General features: G+C 46.6%; 1 protein-coding gene across 1 annotated transcript; it reads left to right on the top strand.

Moving 5' to 3' along the window:
- Positions 1 to 626: 626 nt before the first annotated feature.
- dytn (dystrotelin) lies at positions 627 to 25,773 on the top strand (the record flags this gene model as incomplete). Its single annotated transcript, XM_071512662.1, is given in 16 exon segments — positions 627 to 671; positions 1,187 to 1,313; positions 2,066 to 2,267; positions 2,396 to 2,481; positions 2,580 to 2,668; positions 2,829 to 2,900; positions 3,076 to 3,239; positions 10,294 to 10,405; positions 13,100 to 13,233; positions 15,949 to 16,031; positions 16,936 to 17,069; positions 17,119 to 17,364; positions 20,711 to 20,760; positions 23,354 to 23,435; positions 23,437 to 23,496; positions 25,626 to 25,773. Coding segments are annotated over 16 exon segments (1,834 nt in total), but the record flags the coding sequence as incomplete, so codon positions are not given.
- Between the last annotated feature and the right edge of the window lie 738 nt (positions 25,774 to 26,511).

Here is a 26,511-nt window from a genome sequence, read left to right as displayed (position 1 = left end):
ATTCTTTTGGCATTTAAAGTTCTGCGTGGTCTCCCATCTTTTGTCACATACATGAGCCAGTTTGTGACAGAGGTGAAAAGAGATACTTTCTCAGTGATTGCCAGAAATTAGCAGAGTGACAGGCTCGGTGACAAACTTTACTTGGCTAGGGGTTTTCCGTTGATAGCGTTGGCCTGCAAGGGTCGAGGCAGTTTGCGTGTGGGGATGCCCAGTTGTTTCACCAGTGCTGAGTCGATCATACTCTCGTCCGCACCGGAGTCCAGCAGCACGGCTATCTCCAGGTGTTGGTCCTGCCACTGCAGGGTAGCTGGTAACAGAGATCGTTTAGTGGGGGATTCAGAAAAAGGCAACATGCTCACCAGCAACACTGGTGAGTGTTTGTCTTTAACGGGCGGTTGGCCAGTGGCCAGGCTGGCCACAATACAGGCAGGATCTAGTGGAGATGCGTCGCTGTCATTCCGCCGGAGAGTCGGGTCCAGATGCATAGGCTCGATGTCTGTGGAGGAAATGGTGGCTTCAGCCACCGTGATCCCCGGGTTGGGCGGTGACATTCTGCGAGAGAGAGAGACTGGGTTCTGCTGGTTAGTCTTTCCCGCTGACACAGAGTCAGACAGGCGTCAATACGCATGGCAAAATCAATGAGGGCTTCGAGTCATGTGGAAAGCTCCCTGGTAGCTAGTTTATCCTTTATAGTGTCTGATAATCCATTCAATAAAGTGTCATACAAAGCATCAGCATTCCAGGAACAACTGGCAGCCAATGTGTGATAATCTATGGCATGATCAGACACTGACCTTCTCCCTTGGGGTGTCTGTAACATAATTTGCGCTGCCTCTCTGCCAACGACCGACCTGTCGAATACCTTCTTCATTTCCTTGGTGAAGGAACCCAATGAAGCACAAACAGATGAGTTAGCCTCTCAAACTGCTGTTCCCCACTCCCTGGCTCGCCCTTCCAAGAGGGTGATGATGTAAGCCACTAAGGACCGGTCCGTGGGACAGGTGGAAAGCTGCAACTCAAAAACTAGAGAACATTGAGAGAGGAATGAACGACAAGTACCAGGCTCACCACTGTAATGGCCGAGAGGAGGCAGACGGGGCTCCTTAGCCGGTAACCGAACAGGTGGTTCGGGTTACCACAGCAGGGTTAGGTGGAGCCGTAGCCTGGAGTTGCTGCTTGTCTACAGGCTTCGTTGCTGTTTTATTGTTTAATTGCTGTTCTTTCTGTCTTGTGTCTAGAGGGGCTGAATGAGGTTCGTCCGTCCGTCTACAGAGCCGCCATGAAGCTTCTGTCTCTGCAGAAACTCTGCTACAGTGAGTATCAGTGTGGCTACCAATCTGTCACATCCTGGCTACCATCTGTCCCAGTCTGGCTACCTATCTGTCACATCCTGGCTACCATCTGTCACATCCTGGCTACCATCTGTCACATCCTGGCTACCATCTGTCACATCCTGGCTACCATCTGTCCCAGTCTGGCTACCTATCTGTCACATCCTGGCTACCATCTGTCCCAGTCTGTAAGTCTCTATCCAGACTCTTCTTCTGTGGTTCCTCGGTGATGGAAGGAGTTACCAAACTCCATTCCATCCGCAGAGTCCCTCTCTATAAGAAAAGGCTAAAGACCCAGCTCTTTAGTGAACACCCTCTCACCTGATGGACTGTGTAACCAAAAAAAAACTTTACTCTTTACTTGCCTCTCTGCCTCGTGGCTCCTCTGTCCTGTTGGACCAGATCTTTGCTTCATGACTCTTACTCTCCTTGTTCTCTCCTGACGAGATCCTTGCTTGTGTTGTATTAAAATCTCATGTATACGTCGCTTTGGGTAAAAGCATCTGCCAAATGGGAAATTGTAAATTGTACAGTCCGGCTACCATCTTTTACAGTCTGGCTACCATCTGTCACAGTCTGGCTACCATCTTTTACAGTCTGGCTACCATCTCGGTGGAGAAATAAAGTGAGAAAAAATGAAAATGTCAGTATGAGAATATTGATGCTGTGTGTATGTGTGTGTGTGTGTGTGAGTGTGCGTGTGCGTGTGCGTGTGCGTGTGTGTATGTGTGCAGTGCATGTAGTATCTCTCAGACAGATTCTCCCTGCTCTACGCTTGGTGGGCGGAGCCGAGAACCAGGAAGTTGGCCTCAGCCAGGAGGAAGTGACACAAACTGTCAACAGGATGTTCCACAGCGTGTCACAGGAAGTGCCTGGTCATGTGACCCTGCAGGCTCCAGAGCAGACCTGCAGTCTGATGTACAAGCTGTATGACTGGTCAGAACACACACACACACACACACAAACACACACACACACACACAGCCTATACTTACTCACCTGGTTTAAGGGTTAAATATGTTTTAAAGTAACCCTGTGTGTGTGTGTGTGTGTGTGTGTGTCAGTGATCAGACTGGGTGTGTGTCTGTCAGGTCACTAGAAGTTGCTCTCATTGCCCTTTCTGCAGACACTTTATCAGCTAAATACAAAGGTGAGAACCTACCTGTCTGTCTGTCTGTCTGTCTGTCTATCAGATAGATAGATAGATAGATGTACTATGTCTTGTGTGTGTGTGTGTGTGTGTTGCAGCTCTGGTGTGTGTTGCTGAGAGGAGCAGCAGAGAGAGAGGAACAGTCAGAAGGAGTGGACTGCGGTCCGTACTTCAGGACCTCAGCCAGGTCTCTCTCACACACACACACACACACACACACACACACACACACACACACACACACACACACACACACACCTCTTACAGATACATTGTATTTTCCAGCCTGCTCTTCTTCTGTAACCCTCTGTAACAACCTTTCTCCCTCTGTGTGTGTGTGTGTGTAGGTTCCTGTGGCGGTCCAGGAGGAAGGTGTGTTTGGTTGTGTTGAGGCGGCAGTCAGGTCGTGTTTTAATGGGGTATGGAACCATTGTTAATGACTCATTATCACCATGGCAACAGATCAATCTGAATCAATATGAAACTCAGAAACAGCAGCAGCCAATCAGAAGCTGGAAATTAACTTGCTCAGATTCTCCAACACACAATCACTGACCATCTGTTCCCACACTGTGTGTGTGTATGTGTGTGTAGGTGCTGACCCCCAGTGTGCATGAGGAACATGTGTTGTCATGGTTACAGAGCGAGCCACGCCTGTTGCTATGGTTACCAACTCTGTACCGTCTGTCCGTCAGTCAGAATGTCAACCACGCCGTCCGCTGCCACTCCTGCAGCACCTTCCCCATCACTGGCCTCAGGTGTGTGTGTGTGTGTGTGTGTGTGTAGGATAGTATTATATACACTGTTAGCATTACTAGTACGAGTAGTAGTATTCGCAGTAGCAACACCTTGTGGCAACACCTTGTGGCGCTGGAAATCTGATATCACAGAAGCCAAGGTGATTCAACTCCTCTTAAAAAACACCCGACCACAGTTGGCCTGTCAGTTGAGAAGCAGCAGGGTGACCACAGTAGATGAGCTGGTTAGGCTAGGACAGCAGCTGGAAAAGGATTGGGAAAAATGTATTACAGCTACAACAGCGGAAGTACGTTACTGCCACCAACCAGTCTCAGCCGGTTTCCACGCCCAGTCTGACAGCTTTGCAGCCACCCCATCAGCAAAACCTCCTCCAGCTTTCTGTTGGCGGTGTAAGGGCTCCCACCCACCTTACTCCTGTCCCCACTATAAGGGCAAAAATCCCAAGTCTGCTAATCACCACTAGCAACAGCATCAACCTTCATCAGGTTCCTCTGCGGGGAACAATCCTACAGTGCATACAATGTCACACATACAACCAAAAGCGAGAGCTTTTCCTTTCTCGTCCACCAGGCCTCTTCCACGTCAACTGTTTGTGACTTTGACCATCGGTCAGGAGAAAGGGAGGGCCATAGTAGATACTGGCTCATCATACACCCTTCTGAATGAAGAGCTGTGGCATGCTGTCAAACAAGACGGTGCAGATCTGAATCCTTGGTCAGGAAATCCCCTCTACTTGGCAGACGGGAGGGGGGGGGGTGGCCTTTGGGATGGCAGGAGATGGCACTAACATTACAGGGTCACACATGCACCTTACCTGTGGTGGTCTTGTTGTCAGAAGCCCTGGCTTGCCCCGTTGTCTTGAGTTTGGATTTCATGTGTATCATAGGCCTGCAGATGGATATTGGAAATAACCAGTACTGGTTTAACTCCAATAAGGAAGTCAAGTATTATGGACACAGACAATCCTGGTGATTGGGGCTGGAAGGGACAACTCTGTTTCTTCTCTGTCATCGACCCCAGAGGATCGGTCAATTCTACACAGGCCAGCATCGATGCAGAGCTCTTACAATTGAGGGAGCCCAAAAGCAGCAAGGAAGAGTTGAATCTTTCATCAACTACAGGAGAATGCTGATATATGCACTACTAAGTTGGGATGTACGGAGGTGCTCACCCATAAAATCTTCGCCACCCAGGATGTGCCAATGAAGCAGAGACCCTATCGGCTATCCCCAGCAAAACTTCAGGTGATGAAGGAGCTTATTGAGGAAATGCTGGAGATGGACGTCATCGAACCCTCATCTTCGGCTTGGTCCTCTGCGGTCGTCCTCATTCCTAGAAAGGACAGAAAACCTGGGTTTTGTGTTAATTACATACAACTTAACGCAGTAACCTACACTGACGCCTATCCACTACCAACCATCCAAGAAATTCTGGACTCCCTAGCTGGATCGGTGATCTTCTCCAGCATTGATCTGAATAGTGGTTATTGGCAGTGCCAGATGGACCGGGACAGTATTGACAAAACGGCTTTCACCTGTCCCCTGGGGCTCTTCCAATTTAAAGTTATGCCTTTTGGACTTAAGAACGCCCCAGCTACCTTCCAGAGGCTGATGGAGATGACTTTGGGAGAGCTCAGAGGCCGCATTTGTTTTGTCTATTTAGATGACATTATCATCTACTCGGCTTCATGGGAACAGCATTTCTTGGACATCCAGGCTGTTTTGGATAAATTAAGAAATGCCAACCTCACTGTCAACATGAAGAAGAGCAAATTCTTCCAAACATCTCTGCGGTTCTTGGGCCACATCGTCTCAGCCACAGGAATCCAAGCGGATCCAGAGAAAACAAAGGCTGTGGAGGACTTCCCGGTGCCGTCTAACCTAAAGGCTGTCCAGAGGTTTTTGAGAATGGCTGGCTGGTACCACCGATATGTGCCGAACTTCTCTCAGACTGCTGAACCACTAAATGCGCTTAAACGCAAAGGAGCCAAATTCCAGTGGACCCCTGAGTGTCAACACTCCTTTGAGACCCTCAAAAGCCACCTGGTATCCCCACCCATCTTGGGTCATCCCAACTTTGACCTGCCCTTTGTGGTGTACACTGATGCCAGTGATGTCGGTCTTGGGGCTCGGCTTGTCCAACAAACTTGGTTAGGTTCAGAGGAGGTCATGGCATATGGCAGCAGAAGCCTAAATAATGCAGAAAGAAATTACTCTGCCACTGAAAAAGAGTGTCTGGCTGTACTGTGGTCGTTGGAGAAATGGCGGTACTAACTGGAGGGTAGACACTTCACAGTGGTGACTGATCACTCCTGCTTGGTCTGGGTATTCAAAACTCAGAAGGGTTAGGCCTCACCCGCTGGATTCTTCGTCTGCAAGAGTTCACCTTTGCAGTGGAGTACCGGAGGGGGAAGTATAATACAGTACCATATGCTTTATCCAGAGCCCCTAGTGATGCTACTGGCAGTGGGTCGTCAGCGTTTGCCACCCTGCCGTCAGTTAAGGGGGAAACTCACAGGGAACTTCCCATATCTGATGAGGAGATATGGAGAGCCCAACAAGAAGACCTGGAAATACAGAAAATTTACTAGTCTATAATGGATGGTGGGGAGCTCACTGTGAATGACTCTATCAAGTTCACCAGAGGATAAAGTCTACAGAATCTTGCAGCTTCCACATAAAACAATCTATCAGGTCTACATGCCAGGACATCTCTGGGAACCCCTTCCACGGATGTTCCATGAGGACTCGATATCAGGCCACCTTGGTAGATACAAGACATATAAAAGGATGCAAGCTTTGGTATATTGGCCGGGATTGAGCTTGGAGGTCAAGAACTACGTGCAAAACTGTCAGATCTGTCAGAGATACAAACCAGAAAGCCGGAAGGTGGCAGGGAAGCTGCAGCAGACCATTGTGGAAAGACCCTGGGAGATGCTTGGAGTGGATTTCATGGGCCCTTTCCCACAGAGTTCCAGAGGTAATGTGTACCTTGTCGTACTTGTAGACTACTACACCTGTTGGGTTGAGCTATACCCTTTGAGGAAAGCCACGGCGGAGACAGTGTCTAAAGTGCTCACCCAGGAAATCCTAACCAGGTGGGGAGTCCCAGATTACATCCTCTCGGACCAGGGACCCCAAAGGGACGTGTGATACATGGAACCTGCGACAGAAGATGACTTCCGCGTATCATCCACAAACCAACCTTACAGAGAGATTCAACCGGACATTAAAAACCATGATTGCATCTTATGTTGCTGACAACCACAAACAGTGGGATAAATACCTTCCAGACTTTCATTTTGCCCTGAATTCTGCTGTGCATGAAACCACCGGTGTCACACCTACAGAACTGAATCTGGGCAGGACCCTCAGAGGCCCCCTGGATGTGATGCTACGGCCCTGGCATTCTTCTCCAGACTCTCCAGCCTACAAGAAAATTACAGAACTCAAGGAGCTCAAAGATTTTGTACAAGAAAATCTAGACAAAGGACGCATGAGACAAAAACGCAACTATGACAAAAAAACACAGAGAGATGCAACTAAATGAAGATGACAGAGTTTGGCTATGTTCACATCCTTACTCTAAAGCAGAAAAATCCTTTACTGCTAAGTTGGCACCCAAATGGCTTGGACCTTATAGGATAATTACCCAGGTGGGGTCGGTGAACTATGACGTACTCCTGGAGGACACGGGGGAGGATAGGAAGGTGGTCCATGTGTCAAGACTTAAGCCTTGTTACCCATCGGCAAGTGAGTTGGAGGAACTCTTACGGCAACGTGTCTTGTACATCTTCAATGAGGAGAGTGATGAGGATGATTTCCTGGGATTCCCCAACTCCTCACCGGAGAGCAGTCGAAAATGTCTAAAAAGCAGCAGATAAAGGAAGTAAATCGCTGTCTTTCTCTGGGGGGGGGGGGGGGGAGTGTGGCGATCTGCCATAAATATTGTTTTTTTCTCTCATTATAAATGTTCAATTCACACCCCAGTCACACCTCCCTTGTTCTGCCAATGGGATTCAGGCATCCACCCCTCTTCCTTTAAATATAGTGACAACAAAAACAAGATGGCGGCGTAACATACCACTGGAGAAGAGGCAGAGTCCGTCTAGCAGTGTGTCCTTTTTAATAGCGTCCATGCCAGTCCTTGGCCTCGTGTACAGTCCGCGGTCGGCAGGAGTAAATACGTGGAGCTACGTCTTCTTCACTGCGCAGGCCTCCAAACACACCGGACCTCGGCAAAGTAGAGGACTTCACCCAGGCAGTCATATCCTGTGTGCACAAGTCGACCAACTGACCAGTACTGGAGGAGATGTTTGGCTAATTTTCTTTTTGGAGAGAACCTTTATTGATTTGTTTGGTAAGAGGATTTACTCGTGAGGGAAAAACTGAACTGAACTGATAACATTGCCAGAGATCCTTTTTTGATTTGTTTGGGAAGAGGGGTTACTCGGAACAGATTTGAGAACTGAACTGAGGTGAACAAACTGAATTTCTAACTTTTGTGGTTTATTGTTGAATCCCCGAAGAGTGGTGTTTTTTTGTTGAACTCTGAACTCTTTATTTTTGGTGAATAACATCTGGTTTGGTTGATTATTTGGACTTGCTTGTAAAGGACATTTTCCTTTTGTGAGTGGTTGTCATGTACCTCCAATACACTGATTTATATTGAACTTCCCTGTGTTTGCATTGTCGCTCTGATTATTGCTTTGAATATTTGTTTGCATTCTGCTTGGTGGTTCAGATTTATGCTATGTGGGTTCATGGCAGAGTGTATGGAGCACTGAATCACGTATCCATGTGGGGGATTGACCTTAAAAATCTTAAACGTTAAAATTGTCGGACTAAACTCCAGCTGGCACCCCAAAACCCTATAGGCAATCCGCTACAACTTGTCCACTGGCAGGTGGAACACTAGACCGGAGTCTGGGGAAGGGGAGAGAAGACAGCTGCACACAGAACACATCATTAATATCTAAGATTTCTTTTGACAACAACCTGAGGTTGGGCTCTTTAATCTGATATCTCTAATGCAGACTGTAGGGCAGCAGTCACTTATACCAACGTTAAAACACCACTGACAACAAATTCCTCAGGTTTATTAGATAAATTAAGTCTATTAGAGTGGATTTCAATGGTTTTTCTATGTTTGATCTAGTTGGTTCTGAAATCAGCTGGGTCAAATTAAGATTGGTACAGGAACAGAAAATCACCTAAAACTACAACTTCTGAACTAATATAAAAGGAGAGTAGACCAGACAGTTTATAAAAGGAAGTAATGGCAGCTGCAGGAGTTATTGAGCCCAAAATCTATCTTAATAACATTGACAGGAAAACAGGCAACACCACCTCATCTTCCAACCCTATTTATTATTATTTATCCTATTTATTCTATATAAGTTATATTCATTAATGGCTACATCAAAATCAGCGACACTGTTTTGAACTTTTTAACTGTTTCAGTGAAAACCAAAACATCAGCTCAGCCTGGGAAACCAATATTTTTATATGGTCCATTTTCTGATGCTGAAACAAGCTTCTCATGTTTAGATGGAGCAGACCTAAAGCTTCTAGCCTTCAAAGTGTCAGGAAGGCAGAATGGGATGGATCAGTCTGAAGGTAGAAGGTCCAGAGACTGAATCTGGAGGATGAACATCTACCTGTCTATCATGAGGAACTTTAGGCCAAGCTCTAATATGGGAGATCTCCTTGACTAGAATGCAGCTTCGCTTAACGAGTCGATTGTTAGGTGAATGTTAAAAAGAACAGTCAGTATAATGAATCAGACTCACCGAGCGTTAGCACAGGATCAGAGTTGACAGTCAGCTCCATGTTCACACTGAGAAGACATGAGTCAGGTTATCATGAGTCAGTTAATCTACATGCTGCCACTAGCTCAAATTATGCAAAAAAACAGTATTTCCTATCATAATTACGCAGACGACACACAGATCTACATAGCCTTATCAACTGATGACTATGGTCCAACAGACTTACTAAATAAGTGCATTGAACAAATCAATGACTGGATGTGCCACAATTTTCTGCAACTAAATGAAGATAAAACTGAAATAATTGTTTTTGGTGCCAAAGAGGAGAGATTTAAAGTCACTCCTCACCTTGAATCCCTCTCACTGGAGACTAAAAACCAAGTCAGAAATCTTGGTGTAGTCATGGACTCTGACCTAAACTTCAACAGCCACATCAAGACAATTACAAAATCTGCCTACTATCACCTTAAAAATATTGTAAGAATTAAAGAATTCATGTCCAAGCAGGACCTGGAAAAACCTGTTCATGCATTTATTTTTTAGTAGGCTTGACTACTGTAACAGAGTCTTTACAGGTCTCTCTAAAAAAGCTCTTAGAGAACTGCAGCTCATCCAGAATGCTGCTGCCAGGTTCAGACCAGGACTAAAAACATGGACCACATCAGTCCAGTGCTGAGATCACATTGGCTTCCTGTGTGCCAAAGAACTGAGTTTAAAATTCTGTTGCATGTTTATAAAGCACTGAATGGTTTAGGACCAAAATACATTTCTGATCTCCTTCAGTGTTATGAACCCGCCTAACCCCCCAGGTCTTCAGGTGCTGGTCTGCTTACTGTTCCCAGGATCAGAACAAAGTGTGGAGAAGCAGCTTTTAGTTTTTATGCTCCTCATGCCTGGAACAAACTTCTCCACTTCAAAAAAAAATTCTGTTCACCAGGGCTTTTTAAGAAATTTAGGGCAACACTCATCTGCACTGGAATATTTATTTATTTCTATCGTTTATATTTTCATTTAAATGTGATTTTAATGCACTTTTCACTTTTCTAATCTTATCTAATCTAATCTTCGTCTTTTTATCTATGTCTTTATTTTTATTTTATTTATGTAAAGCACTTTGAATTGCCATGGTGTATAAAATGTGCTGTCCTTGCCTTGCCTAGTAGTAGCAGTAGTAGAGGTAGTACTCTCAATTTTCTAAGTGAACTGTGTAAGGATTAATAAAATCGTGTGTGTGTGTGTGTGTGTGTGTGTGTGTGTGTGTGTGTGTGTGTGTGTGTGTGCAGGTATCGCTGTATGAAGTGTGTGAACCTCCATCTCTGTCAAAGCTGCTTCCTGACTGACAGACAAACCAAGAAACACAAAACTCACCATCCCGTTCTGGAGCACTGTACACAGGTACATACACACACACACACACTGTACACATGTACACACAGACACACACACTGTACCCAGACACACACAGACACACACACACTGCACAGGTACACACACATATTGTACACAGGTATCTGCAAGACATCACAGGGTTACAGAGCATTGGACATAACACCCCCAGCCTTAAAAGGGTTGCTCTAAGGCAACCTCTGTCACAAGCTCAACTCAATAAAATGGCAGAGGCAATTTAAGCCTAGAATAAGATGCACTTACGACCTTGAAAGGGCATCTGCAAGCACATTGTTCTTCCCACGGACGTGTTGAACATCCAAATTGTACCCCTGCAAGATCAGACTCCAACGCATTAAGTGATGATTGGAATTTCTCATCCTGTGGAGGTAAACAAGATGCTTATGATCGATGTACACCACAAGGGGGAGACTGGAGGAGACATGCACATCAAAGAGGTCCAAGGCAAGGACCAGGGCCAGGGCCTCCTTCTCTATAGTCTATAGTATTAAGTAGTGCTTCTGATGCACGTTGAACTTCTTGGAAAAGTAGCACACGGGGTGCTGCACTCCAGATTAATCATCTTGAAGGAGGACAGCCCCCCCAACAGTAGCATCACTGGCATTGATGGCAAGCTTGAAGGGCCTGTGGAAATCAGGAGCTGCAAGGACAGGAGCACTAACCAGCAATGCCTTCAAGTTCTCAAGTGCAATCTGACATGTGTCAGACCAAGCAAAGGGGACCTTTGGACTAAGCAGATTGGTTAGTGGGCCAGCAACAGTGGCAAAGTTCTTGCAAAAGCTCCTATAATAACCTGCCATACCAAGGAACCTTTTCAACTCTCTGCAGGAGGAAGGAACAGCAAAGTTAGCTTCTACTTTACCTCCAATAGGACAGACCTGACCACGACCTTGCCTAGGTATGTAACTGTGGCCTGTCCAAACTCGCACTTGACGAGGTTCAAGGTCAAGTTGGCAGCAACCAGCCATCCAAACACAACTTCAAGCTGAGCTACATGTTGAGACCAAGTAGAGCTGTGAATCACCAAATCATCAAGGTAAGCCTTACTATCTACGACTCCATCCAGCACTTTGTTTACCAGATGCTGAAATGTGTCTGGAGCATTTTGCATCCCAAAAGCCATGACTGTGTACTGGAAAAAGTCATCAGGGGTCAGAAAAGCAGAGATCTCCTGAGTAAGGGGAACCTGCCAATAAGAGATCTAGCTTTGTTACAAAGGCTGCAGAACGACTCTGTCAATACAGTCATCCAAACAGGGAAGGGGATAGGAGTCTGGCTTTGTTACGGCGTTTACCTTACAAAAATCAGTACAGAATCAAGGGGAATGACTTGTCAACTAGTAGACAGGGGGAACTCCATGAGCTAGAACTAGGTTCAGCAATACCATGTTTTAACATGTATTCCACCTCCTCACGTAAAAGCTGATGCTTGTCAGGGTTTACTCGATAGGGATGTTGCTTAATGGGAGCAGCATTACCTACATCAATGTCATGTTCAAGAACATTAGTGCCTGTGGGCACATCAGAGAAGAGGGCTGAGTGTGTTGAGGTTACCTGAATGATGTCATAGCGCTCGGGTGGGTTCAGGTAGGACAGATGAGAGTCCAAGTCAGCCAAGATCTTGGAGTTTGGCAACCTGCCCTGCAAGATCTCTTTTGCTCCCTCACCAACTGCAAAAGATGGAGCACTCAACACAGCAACAGGTTTAATCTCTGAAGACAGTCTGGTTTTGGTCATAAGGTTTCAGCAGGTTCATGTGACATAAACGTGTTTTACGTCTGTGGTCTGGCGCCTTAACAAGATAGCCACACTCACCAGCCTGGCAGTCAATCACATATGACCCACTATAGTGAGCCTGCAAGACAACCGGGGAGTGGCAGGAACACTAGTACCCTGTTCCCTGGAGAAAACACTCAATGTTTAGTTTTCCTATCATACCAACATTTCATCTTTTCCTGAGACACCTCCAGGTTTTGCTTTGCCAGTTCACATGACCTACTAAGCTTGAACCGGAGATTGTACACAAAGTCAGGCAAGTTAGTAGGGGAAGAAAATTTTATCACCCAACCATTTCTCTTTCAGCAGTTTCAAAGGGCCTCTCACAGTATGTCTGAACACAAGCTCAGCTGGGCTGAAACCAAGGGACTCCTGGGTCACTTCTTGAGCTGCAAAGAGGAGCAGGGGAACACCGTCCCAGTCTTTCTCAAACTCCTTGCAGTAAGCTCGCAGCATTGATTTGAGAGTCTGGTGGAATCTCTCTAGTTCTCCCTGTGATTCTGGATGGTAGGCAGATGAAGCACAATGCTGACTGTTGCCTTGACTTGTTCTCTCTGTTGTGTTGAGGACGACTTGTCGTCTGTCTCTCTCTCTCTCTCTGTCTCTCTCTCTCTCTCTCTGTCTCTCTCTCTCTGTCTCTCTCTCTCACTGTCTCTCTCTCTTTCTCTCTGTCTCTCTCTCTCTGTCTCTCTCTCTCTCTCTCTGTCTCTCTCTCTCTGTCTCTCTCTCTCACTGTCTCTCTCTCTTTCTCTCTGTCTCTCTCTCTCTGTCTCTCTTTCTCTCTCTCTCTGTCTCTCTTTCTCTTTCTCTCTCTGTCTCTCCATCTCCCTCTCTCTCTCTGTCTCTCTCTCTCTCTCTCCCTCTCTCTCTCACTCTCTCTCTCTCTCTGTCTCTCTCTTTCTCTCAGCCGACCTGGAGAGAGTCTCTGGCCTCATTAGTGCACAGCGCTCGTCACGCCTTGTTACCACGACGATATACAAGGCGGGAGGCAGAGAGGAGGAGAGGCCTGATGTGGGCGGAGCCAGGAGAGACTCAGACCAGGTGAGATGCCTCTGCTACTCTTTCCTGAAGCAAAAAGTCAAAAAGTCCAAAAAAAAGTCAAATTTATTTATACAGCACATTTCATACACAGGGCAACATAATGTGCTTTACATAAAAAGACATTACAGTATGCATATGCAATATGCATCAACAAGTGTCAGTGCAAAATATGCCAATGTCAAAATATACAAAACACACACACACACACACACACACATTAAGAACTTAGTCATAGACTGTTGTGAAAAGTAAGGTTTTTAACCTGGTTTTAAAGGTGTTCAGTGTGGGGGCCTCTCTCAGGTCCTCAGGCAGGGCGTTCCATCTACTTGGGGCATAAATACAAAAGGCAGCATCCCCTGCTTTGGAGTTAGTGCGAGGGACGGTTAAAAGACCGCTGCCTGTGGACCTGAGAGTTCTTGCTGGTTTGTATCTAATTAGCATGTCTGTTATATACTGAGGTGCAAGGCCATTTAGAGCTTTGTAAACAAGTAGTAGAATTTTAAAATCGATTCTAGTTTTGACAGGGAGCCAATGCAGGGATCTAAGAACTGGTGTAATGTGTTCAGACTTTTTAGTTCCGGTGAGAACGCTGCAGCTGCATTTTGAATTAACTGTAGTCGCCGCACAGCTGATTTTGGGAGGCCGGTGAAAAGACCATTACAGTAGTCTAGTCTACTTGTTATAAATACGTGAATTAATTTCTCAGAGTCTGATTTTGATAGAAAGCCCCTCAGTTTTGACATTTTTTTTAGATGGTAGAAGGCTGATCTTGTGAGTTGATTGAAATGGCTCTTAAAGTTTAGATCGCCGTCTATGATTACACCCAGATTTCTAGCTTCACTTTTGCTCTCCAGAGACAGAGAACTGAGATGAGCTGCAATTTTCTGTCTCTGAGCCTTTGCACCAAAGATGAGTATTTCTGTTTTGTCTTTGTTCAGTTCTGTGACATCCATAGATTAATATCATCAATACACACAGTTAGGGAATGTATGGGATCTAGGTCATCGTGGGATAGGGATATGTACAGTTGTGAATCATCTGCATAATTATGGTAGTTTATTTTGTGTTTCTGTATGACATGTGCGAGTGGGAGCATATACAGATTAAACAGTAGTGGTCCAAGAATCGAACCTTGGGGTACTCCACACATAATACTCATTCTTTCCGAGGCAAAGTCGGCAATGGACACAAAGAACTGCCTGTCCTGTAGGTAGGATCTGAACCAGTTTAGAACCGGGCCGGATAGGCCGACCCATTTTTCTAACCTCTGTAGTAAAATGTCATGGTCAACAGTGTCGAAAGAGGCACTGAGATCCAGGAGCACAAGAACAGATAGTTTATTGGAGTTATTAAGCTGAGAATAAACAGTTTTTTCAAGTATTTTGCTGAGGAAAGGTAAGTTGGAGATGGGCCTGTAGTTAGCAATAACTGTTGCATCAAGGTTACTCTTCTTCAGAAGTGGTTTAATGACAGCTGTTTTAAGCGCTGCAGGAAATATACCTGACTGAAGAGAGCATATCATTTCCAATACCTCAGGTGCTAAGCAGTCAAAAACAGTTTTAAAAAATGTGGTAGGGAGAGGATCCAAGCAGCAGGTGGAGGACCTGAGCTGCCCAACAAAATTGTCTAGTTGTTGTAGGTCTAGAGGGTCAAAATGAGACATGGCACAAGTAATATTCCTGGAGAACTGGAGGGTAGGTTCATTTATAGAACTTGAGGCACTAATGTTCTGTCTGATGGCAATAATTTTGTTATTGAAGAATGTGGTGAATTGCTCACATTTTGTAGTGGACAGCATCTCTGATGGGGTTGGACATGGTGGATTAATAAGTCGATCAACAGTAGAGAAGAGCACTTTACTATTGTGGATATTTTCATTAATGATTTTAGAGAAGAAGGATTCTCTGGCCTGTTTAATTTCTTTGTTGTAGTAACTCAGTCTATCCTTGTAGATTTCATAGTGAACCTGAAGTTTTGTCTTTCTCCACTGTCGTTCTGCCTGGTGACACTTTCTCTTAAACTGCCTAACAACCACTCCATTTCTCCAGGGGGCTTTTTGTTTTTTTATGTTTTTAGTTTTAACAGGTGTAATGCTGTCAATGATATTTCGTACTTTTGAGTTGAAGTTGTTCACAGGATCCTCAGTTGGTGATGCCATGAACAACGGTAACTCATTTACAGTTTTCTTAAAGGTTTCAATTGTGTTATTATCGATGGTACGTTTTTTGATTGTTCGAGTACTCTTCTGTTGTACAGGAAAAGCAGACACATCAAAACATATGCAACAGTGATCTGAGATAGCAACATCCATGACACAGGGTACGGAAATATTAAGTCCTTTTGATATGACCAAGTCCAGAGTATGCCCCTTATTGTGGGTGGGGCCAGAAACATGCTGAGTGAGGTCAAATGCCTCCAGTAGGCTAATTAAGTTTCTGGCATCAGGGTCTGTTTGATTGTCAACGTGAATATTAAAGTCACCTGAGATAATTAAACAATCGTAGTCATTGGAGACCTTGGACAGTAGCTCAGAGAGTTCATCAAGAAAGCCACATTTCGATTTTGGTGGCCGATAGACAGTAATTATTAAAATCGCAGCACTACAGTGTATAGATACAGCAAGGTATTCAAAAGACATGAATTCCCCGAGGGAGATTTCCTTGCAGCTATATATATCAGAGAAGACAGCAGCTATTCCACCGCCTCTCTTATCAGATCTAGTGGTATGGATGAACTTGAAGTTAGGAGGTGGAGTCTCAATGAGCGCGACTGCGCCATTTCTATCCAGCCAGGTCTCGGTCAGTAGGGTGAAGTCTAGGTTATGTGTACTTATAAGATCATTAACTAAAAATGACTTATTCGTTAGTGACCTGACGTTTAATAAAGCCATTTTTATTGTTCGAGGTGCATGGCTTTGTGGGGGACTGATAATTGGAGTCCGAACCAGTGATAAATTGTTTAGATTCCTGTATGTTACAGAGAGATTACGGGGTCTGTGTCTATGACTTATAATTACAGGAATTTGTGTAGCAGAGTGACAGTCATTAGTATAATGAATTGGACTCACCAAACATCAGTTTCGTAGTGTGTTGGAGGAGTTTAATGCAAGTTCCATGTTCATGGCGAGAAGACGTGATCCGTGAGAATTTGGATGTACTCCATTGTGTCTGAAGAGGTATGGGCGGTTGAAGAGGGTAATAAAGTTGTCAACAAACGGTACGCTGAGCGAGCAGCAGTATCCCTTGAGCCATGTATGAAGTTGACGGACACGGCTGAATTTGACGTCTCCAAAGCTGGGACAGGGCAGCGGGCCGGAGATGATGAACCGGCGGTCTGATTGTAAAAGGCTGTCAATAAGGTTCGTGAAGTCGTCTTTAAGTGTCTTCCGGAGGTCGTTAATTCCCACATGGATGACAACGGTTGAAGCAGATGGGTTTTGATCCAGCAGCTGTGGAATTTTGGAGTCTATATCCTGGACTCGGGCACCCGGGTAGCAGAAGGTTTTAGCCGCAGGCAGGGTGATGTGTCGAACCATGGATGAGCCGACAACGAGCACAGATGGAGGTCCGAGCTGAGCAGCCGGTGGTTGATGGTGAGTCTCCCGGGAGTGAGGGCGACGTCTGGGCCCCTTCCGTGTTTCACGCCCCTCGGGTTTGGGGGGAGACTGTCGTGCTGCCTGACTGGATGGCTCTGGTCTAACAGGTGGATGGGAGGAGCTGTCGACACCGGAACAACAACTGGAGGACCTTCCAGTCCTGCCCAACGGTGGACACTGCTGGCCACGATCCAGAGAGCGCGGCGGAATGTTTATCGCAGCAGGGGCAGTGACAGCGGAGGTGTGCGACGCAGCTTTGACAGAGGATCTGCCACCGCTGGATCTAGCAGGAGCAGAAGCAGAAGCAGGAGCAGACGCCGCTGGACAGTGAGCAGGATCGGGAGACGCTCCAGTGGAGACACGGTCTGGAGCTGGGCAGGTTACACCAGCATCACCTGGGTGGTCCGGAGCTTCGTCTGGCAGCGTTGCGTAGCGATTTGACAGGTGGAGTGGTGGGGGAGAAACGACCGCCCGCCCCCTTTCCTTCCTCTCCTGACCACCACCTCCGACCAGGTGGCCTGTGGATTGGGGGTCGAGCAAGAGGATGGCCGAGGGCGTACTGGATCCCACAGAATGGTATCCGAGATGGCGGAGTTCATAGCCGAAATCCTCCTATATATAATAACCCTGAGCGGCTGCCGTGTCCATATAACTGGAAAGCATGGAGTCCTTCTTCCGCAGCTCCGCAGAGAGCCTACGGATATCTTCTTTGAGGTTAGTAACCTCTCTGTTATTGCGTGTAAGCAGCAGACAGTTTTCACAGGGCATGTTGATGGCGTAGAATAGCAGTGATGTTATCTGCAGTCCCCGTTGGCTAGCTAGCTTCTGTGCTAAAAACAAGCCGGTGCTAGCAGCAAGTCCATTTGCGCAGCAGGCTGTCCCGACCGGGAGACAACTTACGATCCTGGCGTCCGATGACTAAAATTTTTACTGTGTTCAAACATATAGGTAAAACAACCAGGATCCAAAAGAGTAGATAAGGATGTGGCTTAGAACTGGATAAAAATGTCAATTTGTGACAGAGCTTCAGATGGACGAACGAACAGAGCCGTGACAGAGCTTCCGGCTTCCTGTGACGTGTCACTAGTCTCACTACACAACACTAGTGTCAAGGCAGCAGTGAGAGAGAGGTTCTCCTTCTTCTTCTCCTGACTGTCAGGGCATCCTGCTGACTCAACGGTCTGGGGCGTGTGGCGTCCTGGGTTCGGGTCTGACCCGGGACAATCTGGGAACCCATTGTCTATCCATCCGACGGCGATTAGACTCTGGGGGCGACAGCCAATATTTGGGGGTTTCCGGTGTAGCCAGCGGACATCCGGGCCAAGACTTCCTCTTCCTGCGCCGGTCATTGTTTACAGTCTGATTAGCAACTTGAGACACGAGAACGGAGTCGAGAGACGACGTCTCATATGCAGATATCTGTTTATAGAGATTAGAAATGTCGTCCGGACCTAAAAAACTTGTGAAACAATCCGGTCGTAGACGTCGTCTCTCAACTCAGACTCCATTCTCGCGTCTCAAGTCGCTAATCGGACTGTAGGAAGTCTTGGCCCGGAAACCCCGAAATATTGGCCGTCGCCCCCAGAGTCTAATCATCATCAGACCGATAGACGATGGGGTCAGAGGTTGGACCCGGGACCATCTGTCATCCCCTTCCCCCAGGAGATTTCTGCTCCACTTCTTCTTCCTGTTTCTAGTTGCTTCCATAACATTTTGTTTTGATGTGGATGTTTCTCTAAGCTGAACAGCTGTATTGGAGCAGTTGGGGGTGAAGTGCCTTGCTCAAGGGAACTTGGACAATGTTTTGAGGGTTAGGCAGCATTTCAGTCTCTCTACCCCCACTCATCTTATGTAATCTCTAGATGAACTGAATCCAAAGACCTGGCAGCCATCTTTAAATCTTTAAACCAACCTTCTCTTTGCAGCATGCTTCCTCCTGATTCCTCAACACGATTGGCTGCCTCACCTGTCCGTCAAAGTCCTTCCTCTTCAGCAAGCCCCCAACCCGACAGAGGTCTTTCCCATGATGCATCAGTCCCGTCTTATTCCTCCAAAGGCCTGCATACTGAGGAGGAAACACAACAGGTGACCTCTGACCCCGCTGACCAAAAGGAGTTATTTTTTCATATTTTACTTCAATCAAAGAGTCTGATTTATTTTGTCTTTACCAGACTTTTTTTTGTTTGATTTCAGACTGTGACTCCTAGTCTAAATGAGTAAAACTCATTATGGGATGTCACTTCAGATATTTGATTCTAATAGGAAATAGTAAAATTACTGAAGTTGGGAATCATACATGAGTCATTTTGAATTTAAACTTCATTCTTACATTTCAGTTTCATAACGTAACAGAGCTTGTTAACATTGTTAGCATTCCCCCAGTGAAACTTATATTTCAACTACTGTAAAAGTGTGACCAAGTCAACTCTGCTCGAGTCCCAAGTCTCAAGTCTTGAGGCACAAGTCTCAAGTCAAGTCTCAAGTCTAAATGTAGATCACCAAATCAAGTCCAAATCAAGTCCATGTCATTAAAGTCAAGTCTCAAGTCTAAATGTAGAACAGCAAGTCAAGTCAGAACAAATCAAGAGTCCAGTATCAATTTAAGGGCGCTTTCACACCTATAGTCCGTTTGCTTTGGTCTGAATCAGTGGACGAGTTGCTACTTTATTGCATTTTTCATCAGGTCTGGTTAGTGTCACACGGTCCTGTGTTAAGCAAACCAACATTTGTAAACAAATGACACGCGGTCCTACATGCCGTTCATCTATTGGACAGAACATTTCCGAGAAAATCACTTCCTGTCAATCACATTGTCACAGACAATAATGGAGCAAAAGCAGCATATTGCGATCGTAGCTTTGATTGAGCGCTTTTTGTGAGGAGAAATGAAAACGTCACCTGATGTTAGCTGAGCAGCTGCTAGCTCAATGATCAGCTGGTTAGCAGCAGACAATGTGGTGGAACAAGCAAAGGCTTACGAGAGATTTCCAATACATGTCCAGTATAATCCATACTGCCTTTATGATCGCTGTTACAGTAACGTAAATTCACTGAGTACAACGTCCTATTTCTCCACCGGCACTTTCACTTTCTCCATATTTGTTGTTGCTATGGGAAACGGCCAGCGTCAACGGACGTCAACATCCATTTTCAACCCACAATGCACTGTATTTTGGTTTGCTGCCTATATTTGGTCCTATATTAAGTCTGATTACATTCTCACCTAAAGCGAACCGAACGGTGGTTCACTTGGAAACAGACCATGGTTCACTTGTTTCGTTCGCACCAGAGTTCGAATGCGTGTTCTCACCTCTCCAAACGAACCGGACTGATGGAGTAAACGCACCATGGTTCGATTAAAACCGACCAAACAGGGTAGGTGTGAAAGCCCCCTAATATCTTTAAGAAAACTAAATATCTAGGACTTTTCAATGCAATATGGTTTTAATAGGATAAAAACTTGGTAAGAGCATCATGAGTTTGATTTCTATAATCAGTTTCAACTTCAATAAATTCAATCATTCCATACAAATTCATAAAACAGAATTTAAATTCAGTCGTCTGCTGGAACAAATCTCATCACTTTCAATCTAAGTCATTTACACAAACACAAGATCTCAAGTCAAGACTTTAGAAACCTTTTCAAGTCATCAGAGTACAAGTCAGAGTCGAGTCCCAAGTCACCAGAACCCAAGTCAAGTCAACTCTCAAGTCTTCTCTTCATGTATCAAGTCAAGTCTCAAGCAATTAAAACTGACTCGAGTCTAAGTCATGTGACTCGAGTCCCCACCTCTGATTAAAAGTGCTGCGTAATGTATATTATACACAATGTATTGTGTATAATGTATATTGTGTATAATGTATACTGTGTTTGTTCATCAGGAGGCTCCTGCTCTGCTGGAGGACGTCAAAAACCTGCAGAGAGACAGATGGTGAGACAGATGGTGAGGCAGATAGTGAGACTGAACTCAGGAGACAGATGGTGAGACTGATGGTGAGACAAATGGTGAGACAGATGGTGAGACAGAACTCAGGAGACAGATGGTGAGACAGAACTCAGGAGACAGATGGTGAGACAGATGGTGAGACAGATGGTGAGTCAGATGGTGAAACTGAACTCAGGAGACAGATGGTGAGACAGATGGTGAGAAAGATGGTGAGACTGAACTCAGGAGACAGATGGTGAGACAGAGGGTGAGACTGAACTCAAGAGACAGATGGTGAGACAGATGGTGAGACTCATGGTGAGACTGATGGTGAGACAGATGGTGAGACTGAACTCAGGAGACAGATGGTGAGACTGAACTCAGGAGACAGATGGTGAGACAGAGGGTGAGACTGAACTCAAGAGACAGATGGTGAGACAGATGGTGAGAGTGATGGTGAGACAGATGGTGAGACAGAGGGTGAGACTGAACTCAAGAGACAGATGGTGAGACAGATGGTGAGACTGATGGTGAGACAGATGGTGAGACAGATGGCGAGACTGAACTCAGGAGACAGATGGTGAGACTGAACTAAGGAGACAGATGGTGAGACAGATGGTGAGACTGAACTCAAGAGACAGATGGTGAGACTGATGGTGAGACAGATGGTGATACAGATGGTAAGACTGAACTCAGGCAAAAGATGCTGAGACAGATGGTGAGACAGATGGTGAGACAGATGGTGGGACAGATAGTGAAACTGAACTCAGGAGACAGAAGGTGAGACAGATGGTGAGACAGATGGTGAAACTGATGGTGAGACAGATGGTGAGACTGAACTCAGGAGACAGATGGTGAGGCAGATGGTGAGACAGACGGTGAGACTGAACTCAGGAGACAGATGGTGAGACAGATGGTGAGACAGACGGTGAGACTGAACTCAAGAGACAGATGGTGAGACAGATGGTGAGAATGATGGTGAGACTGAACTCAGGAGACTGATGGTGAGACAGATGGTGAGACAGATGATGAGACAGATGGTGAGACTGACGGTGAGACAGATGGTGAGACTGAATTCAGGAGACAGATGGTGAGACAGATGGTGAGACAGATGGTGAGACTGATGGTGAAACTGAACTCAGGAGACAAATGGTGAGACTGATGGTGAGACAGATGGTGATACTGATGGTGAAACAGATGGTGAGACTGATGGTGAGACAGATTGTGAGAATGATGGTGAGACAGATGTTGAGACTGAATTCAGGAGATAGATGGTGAGACAGATGGTGAGACTGATGGTGAGACAGATGGTGAGACAGATGGTGAGACTGAACTCAGGAGACAGATGGTGAGACTGATGGTGAGACAGATGGTGAGACAGATGGTGAGACTGATGGTGAAACAGATGGTGAGACTGATGGTGAGACAGATAGTGAGACTGATGGTGAAACAGATGGTGAGACAGATGGTGAGACTGAATTCAGGAAACAGATGGTGAGACAGATGGTGAGACTGATGGTGAGACAGATGGTGAGACAGACGGTGAGGCAGAAGGTGAGACAGATGGTGAGACAGAAGGTGAGACAGATCGTGAGACTGAACTCAGGAGACAGATGGTGAGACAGATGGTGAGACTGATGGTGAGACAGATGGTGAGACAGAAGGTGAGACAGATGGTGAGACAGATGGTGAAACTGAACTCAGGAGACTGATGGTGAGACAGAAGGTGAGACTGATGGTGAGACAGATGGTGAGAATGATGGTGAGACTGAACTCAGGAGACTGATGGTGAGACAGATGGTGAGACTGATGGTGAGACAGATGGTGAGACTGAATTCAGGAGACAGATGGTGAGACAGATGGTGAGACAGATGGTGAGACTGAACTCAGGAGACAGATGGTGAGACAGATGGTGAGACAGATGGTGAGAATGATGGTGAGACTGAACTCAGGAGTCTGATGGTGAGACTGATGGTGAGACAGATGGTGAGACAGATGGTGAGACTGATGGTGCGACAGATGGTGAGACTGATGGTGAGACAGATGGTGAGACTGATGGTGAGACTGATGTTGAGACAGATGGTGAGACAGAAGGTGAGACAGAAGGTGAGACAGATGGTGAGACAGATGGTGAGACAGAAGGTGAGACAGAAGGTGAGACAGAAGGTGAGACAGATGGTGAGACAGATGGTGAGACTGAACTCAGGACTTGACACTGACTCCATTTGTTTCAATGGGATTTCTGTCCCCTTCAGTAACAGTGTGGATCCAGTTCACATGATTTCCAGGTCTTCAGACCGGATGTTGAAGTGGTTCAGACTGGACTCAATGTGAAATGATGCAGAGGGAGACTCCGTGTGATTTATTGATCACGATCATCTTCATGATCAGATCTCAGAAATCAAGTTTAAAGATCAAGCTGAACTGTAGAAGGGAGGAAGAGTGAAAAACTGTAGAAGATTTAATTCACAGATCCTGAACTGACTGACAGCTAGACTCTTGTGTGTGTGTGTGTGTGTGTGTGTGTGTGTGTGTGTGTGTGTGTGTGTGTGTGTGTGTGTGTGTGTGTGTGTGTGTGTGTGTGTGTGTGTGTGTGAAGGTTACTGGAGAAGGAGCTGCAGGCGTGGCGGGTGGCCGTCCAATCAGAGCAGGGCATTCTGGAAGACAGGTGCTCGGAGATGGAGGTTACCCATGGAAACTCTGAGACAACACAACCTCCAACTGCAGGGGATGGTTACACAGGTACACACACACACACACACACACACACACACACACACACACACACACACACACACACACACACACACACAGAACAATAAACAATAGCGATAATCAGTCTCTCCTCTCCTCTTTTCCTCTCCTCTCTTCTGCTCCTCTCTCCTCTCCTCCTCCTGTTCTCTCCTCTCCTCTCTCCTCCTCCCCTCTCCTCTTCTCCTCCTGTTCTCCTCTCCTCCTCTCCTCCTCCTGTTCTCCTCTCCTCTCCTCCTCCCTCCTCCTCTCCTCCTCCCCTCTCCTCTTCTCCTCTCCTCCTCTCCTCCTCCCTCTCCTCTTCTCCTCCTGTTCTCCTCTCCTCTCCTCCTCCCCTCTCCTCTTCTCCTCCTGTTCTCCTCTCCTCTCCTCCTCCTCCTCCTCCTCTCCTCCTCCTCTCCTCTCCTCCTCCCTCCTCCTCTCCCCTCCTCCTCTCCTCCTCCCCTCTCCTCTTCTCCTCTCCTCCTCTCCTCCTCCCTCTCCTCTCCTCCTCTCCTCCTGTTCTCCTCTCCTCTCCTCCTCTCTCCTCCTCCCCTCTCCTCTTCTCCTCCTGTTCTCCTCTCCTCTCCTCTCCTCCTCCCTCCTCCTCCTCTCCTCCTCCCCTCTCCTCTTCTCCTCTCCTCCTCTCTCCTCCTCCCCTCTCCTCTTCTCCTCCTGTTCTCCTCTCCTCTCCTCCTCCCTCCTCCTCTCCCCTCCTCCTCTCTCCTCCTCTCTCCTCCTCCCTCCCCTCTCCTCCTCCTCCCCTCTCCTCTTTTCCTCTCCTCCTCTCTCCTCCTCCCTCTCCTCTCCTCCTCCTGTTCTACTCTCCTCTTCTCCTCCTGTTCTCCTCTCCTCTCCTCCTCTCCTCCTGTTCTCCTCTCCTCTCCTCCTCTCTCCTCCTCTCCCCCTCCCTCCTCTTCTCCTCCCTCCTCCTCTCCTCTCCTCCCTCCTCCTCTCCTCCCTCTCCTCCTCTCCTCCCTCCTCCTCCCTCTCCTCCTCCTCTCCTCTCCTCCTCCTCCCTCTCCTCCTCCCCTCTCATCTTCTCCTCCTGTTCTCCTCTCCTCTCCTCCTCTCTCCTCCTCTCCTCCTCTCCTCCTCTTCCTCCTCCCTCCTCCTCTCCTCTCCTCCTCCCTCCTCTTCTCCTCTCCTCCTCCCTCCTCCTCTCCTCTCCTCCTCCTCCCTCCTCCTCTCCTCCTCCCTCCTCTTCTCCTCTCCTCCTCCCTCCTCCTCTCCTCCTCCTCTCTCCTCCTCCCTCCTCTTCTCCTCTCCTCCTCCCTCCTCCTCTCCTCCTCCCTCCTCTTCTCCTCTCCTCCTCTCCTCCTCCTCCCTCCTCCTCTCCTCCTCCTTCCTCTTCTCTTCTCCTCTCCTCCTCCCTCCTCCTCTCCTCTCCTCCTCCTCTCTCCTCCTCCCTCCTCCTCCCTCCTCTTCTCCTCTCCTCCTCCCCTCCTCTCCTCTCCTCCTCCCTCCTCCTCTCCTCTCCTCCTCTCCTCTCCTCCTCCTCTCTCCTCCTCCCTCCTCCCTCCTCCTCTCCTCTCCTCTCCTCCTCTCAGGTGCTGAGCAGGACAGAAACTCCTCAACACGCTAACAACACGCCACACAGAATCCACACAGCAGGAGAATCTGACAGAGTGGAGGAACAGAAGGACGACATGAGAGAGGAAGAGGAGGAAGAGGAAGAGGAAGAAGAGGAAGAGAGAGAGGAAGAGGAAGAGCAAGAGAGAGAGGAAGAGGAAGAGAGAGAGGAGGAAGAGAGAGAGGAGGAAGAGAGAGGGGAAGAGGAAGAGAAAGAGCAAGAGAGAGAGGAAGAGGAAGAGAAAGAGGAAGAGAGAGGGGAAGAGGAAGGGAGGGAGGAAGAGGAAGGGAGAGAGGAAGCAGCGTTCATGAAGAAGGAGACAGAAGAAGAGTGGAGCAAGGAGGAAGGAGAGAGGAAGACTGAAACTGGGTCGGACACAGGAACTCAATCTCCCACAATGCAATGGGACACACTGCCTTCGCACAACTTCCTGGCAGATTGCTGCGAAGAGGCGGAGGCGGAGCCTGTGGTTGACAGGCATGTCAACAAACCAATGGGACAACAGTATTTAGTAAGAGAGGAGGGGCTTAGGATTGACACACATCTCAGCTGTCCAATGAGAAAGCAGGATCCAGCTGGAGAGGTGGGGCTAAAGGCTGAAGAGGATTATGGGATATGTAGTCAAGTGGAGCTGGAGGAGAAACTGTGGGAAACTGTAGAGAGACTGAAGGTGTCTCTCTCTCTGCAGACAGACAGGTGTACAGACAGACAGACAGGTAAGATCTAACAACATAGATCTGTTAACATAGATCTGTTAACATAGACCTGTTAATATAGATCTAACAACACAGAACTGTTAACATAGATCTCTCTGGAGACAGACAGGTGTACACACAGACAGGTAAGATCTAAGAATATAGATCTGTTAACAGAATTGTTAACATACAGCAGATCTAACAACATAGAACTGTTAACATAGAACTAACAACATAGATCTCTCTGCAGACAGACAGGAAAGATCTAATAATTCAGAATATTAACATAGATCTACTGACATCTAATAACAGATCTAAAAACGGATCTAAAAACATAGATCTAATACAGATCTAAAGTTTAACAAACAGACCGTCACTATAGTTAACAGATCTAAAGTTTAACAGACTGTCACTATAGTTAACAGATCTAAAGTTTAACTAACAGACCATCACTATAGTTAACAGATCTAAAGTTTAACAGACCATCACTATAGTTAACAGATCTAAAGTTTAACTAACAGACCGTCACTATAGTTAACAGATCTAAAGTTTAACAGACCGTCACTATAGTTAACAGATCTAAAGTTTAACTAACAGACCGTCACTATAGTTAACAGATCTAAAGTTTAACAGACCGTCACTATAGTTAACAGATCTAAAGTTTAACTAACAGACCGTCACTATAGTTAACAGATCTAAAGTTTAACAGACCGTCACTATAGTTAACAGATCTAAAGTTTAACTAACAGACCGTCACTA

The sequence above is a fragment of the Centroberyx affinis genome, unplaced genomic scaffold (genome assembly GCF_046629955.1).
Source record: "Centroberyx affinis isolate AG114_WGS23_722 - 3 ecotype Tasmania unplaced genomic scaffold, CSIRO-AGI_Caff_v1 ptg006435l_1, whole genome shotgun sequence".
In the NCBI taxonomy this organism is placed as follows: Eukaryota; Metazoa; Chordata; class Actinopteri; order Beryciformes; family Berycidae; genus Centroberyx; species Centroberyx affinis.
The sequence above is the reverse complement of the archived record's forward strand: the minus strand, read 5'-3'. Positions and strand labels throughout refer to the sequence as shown.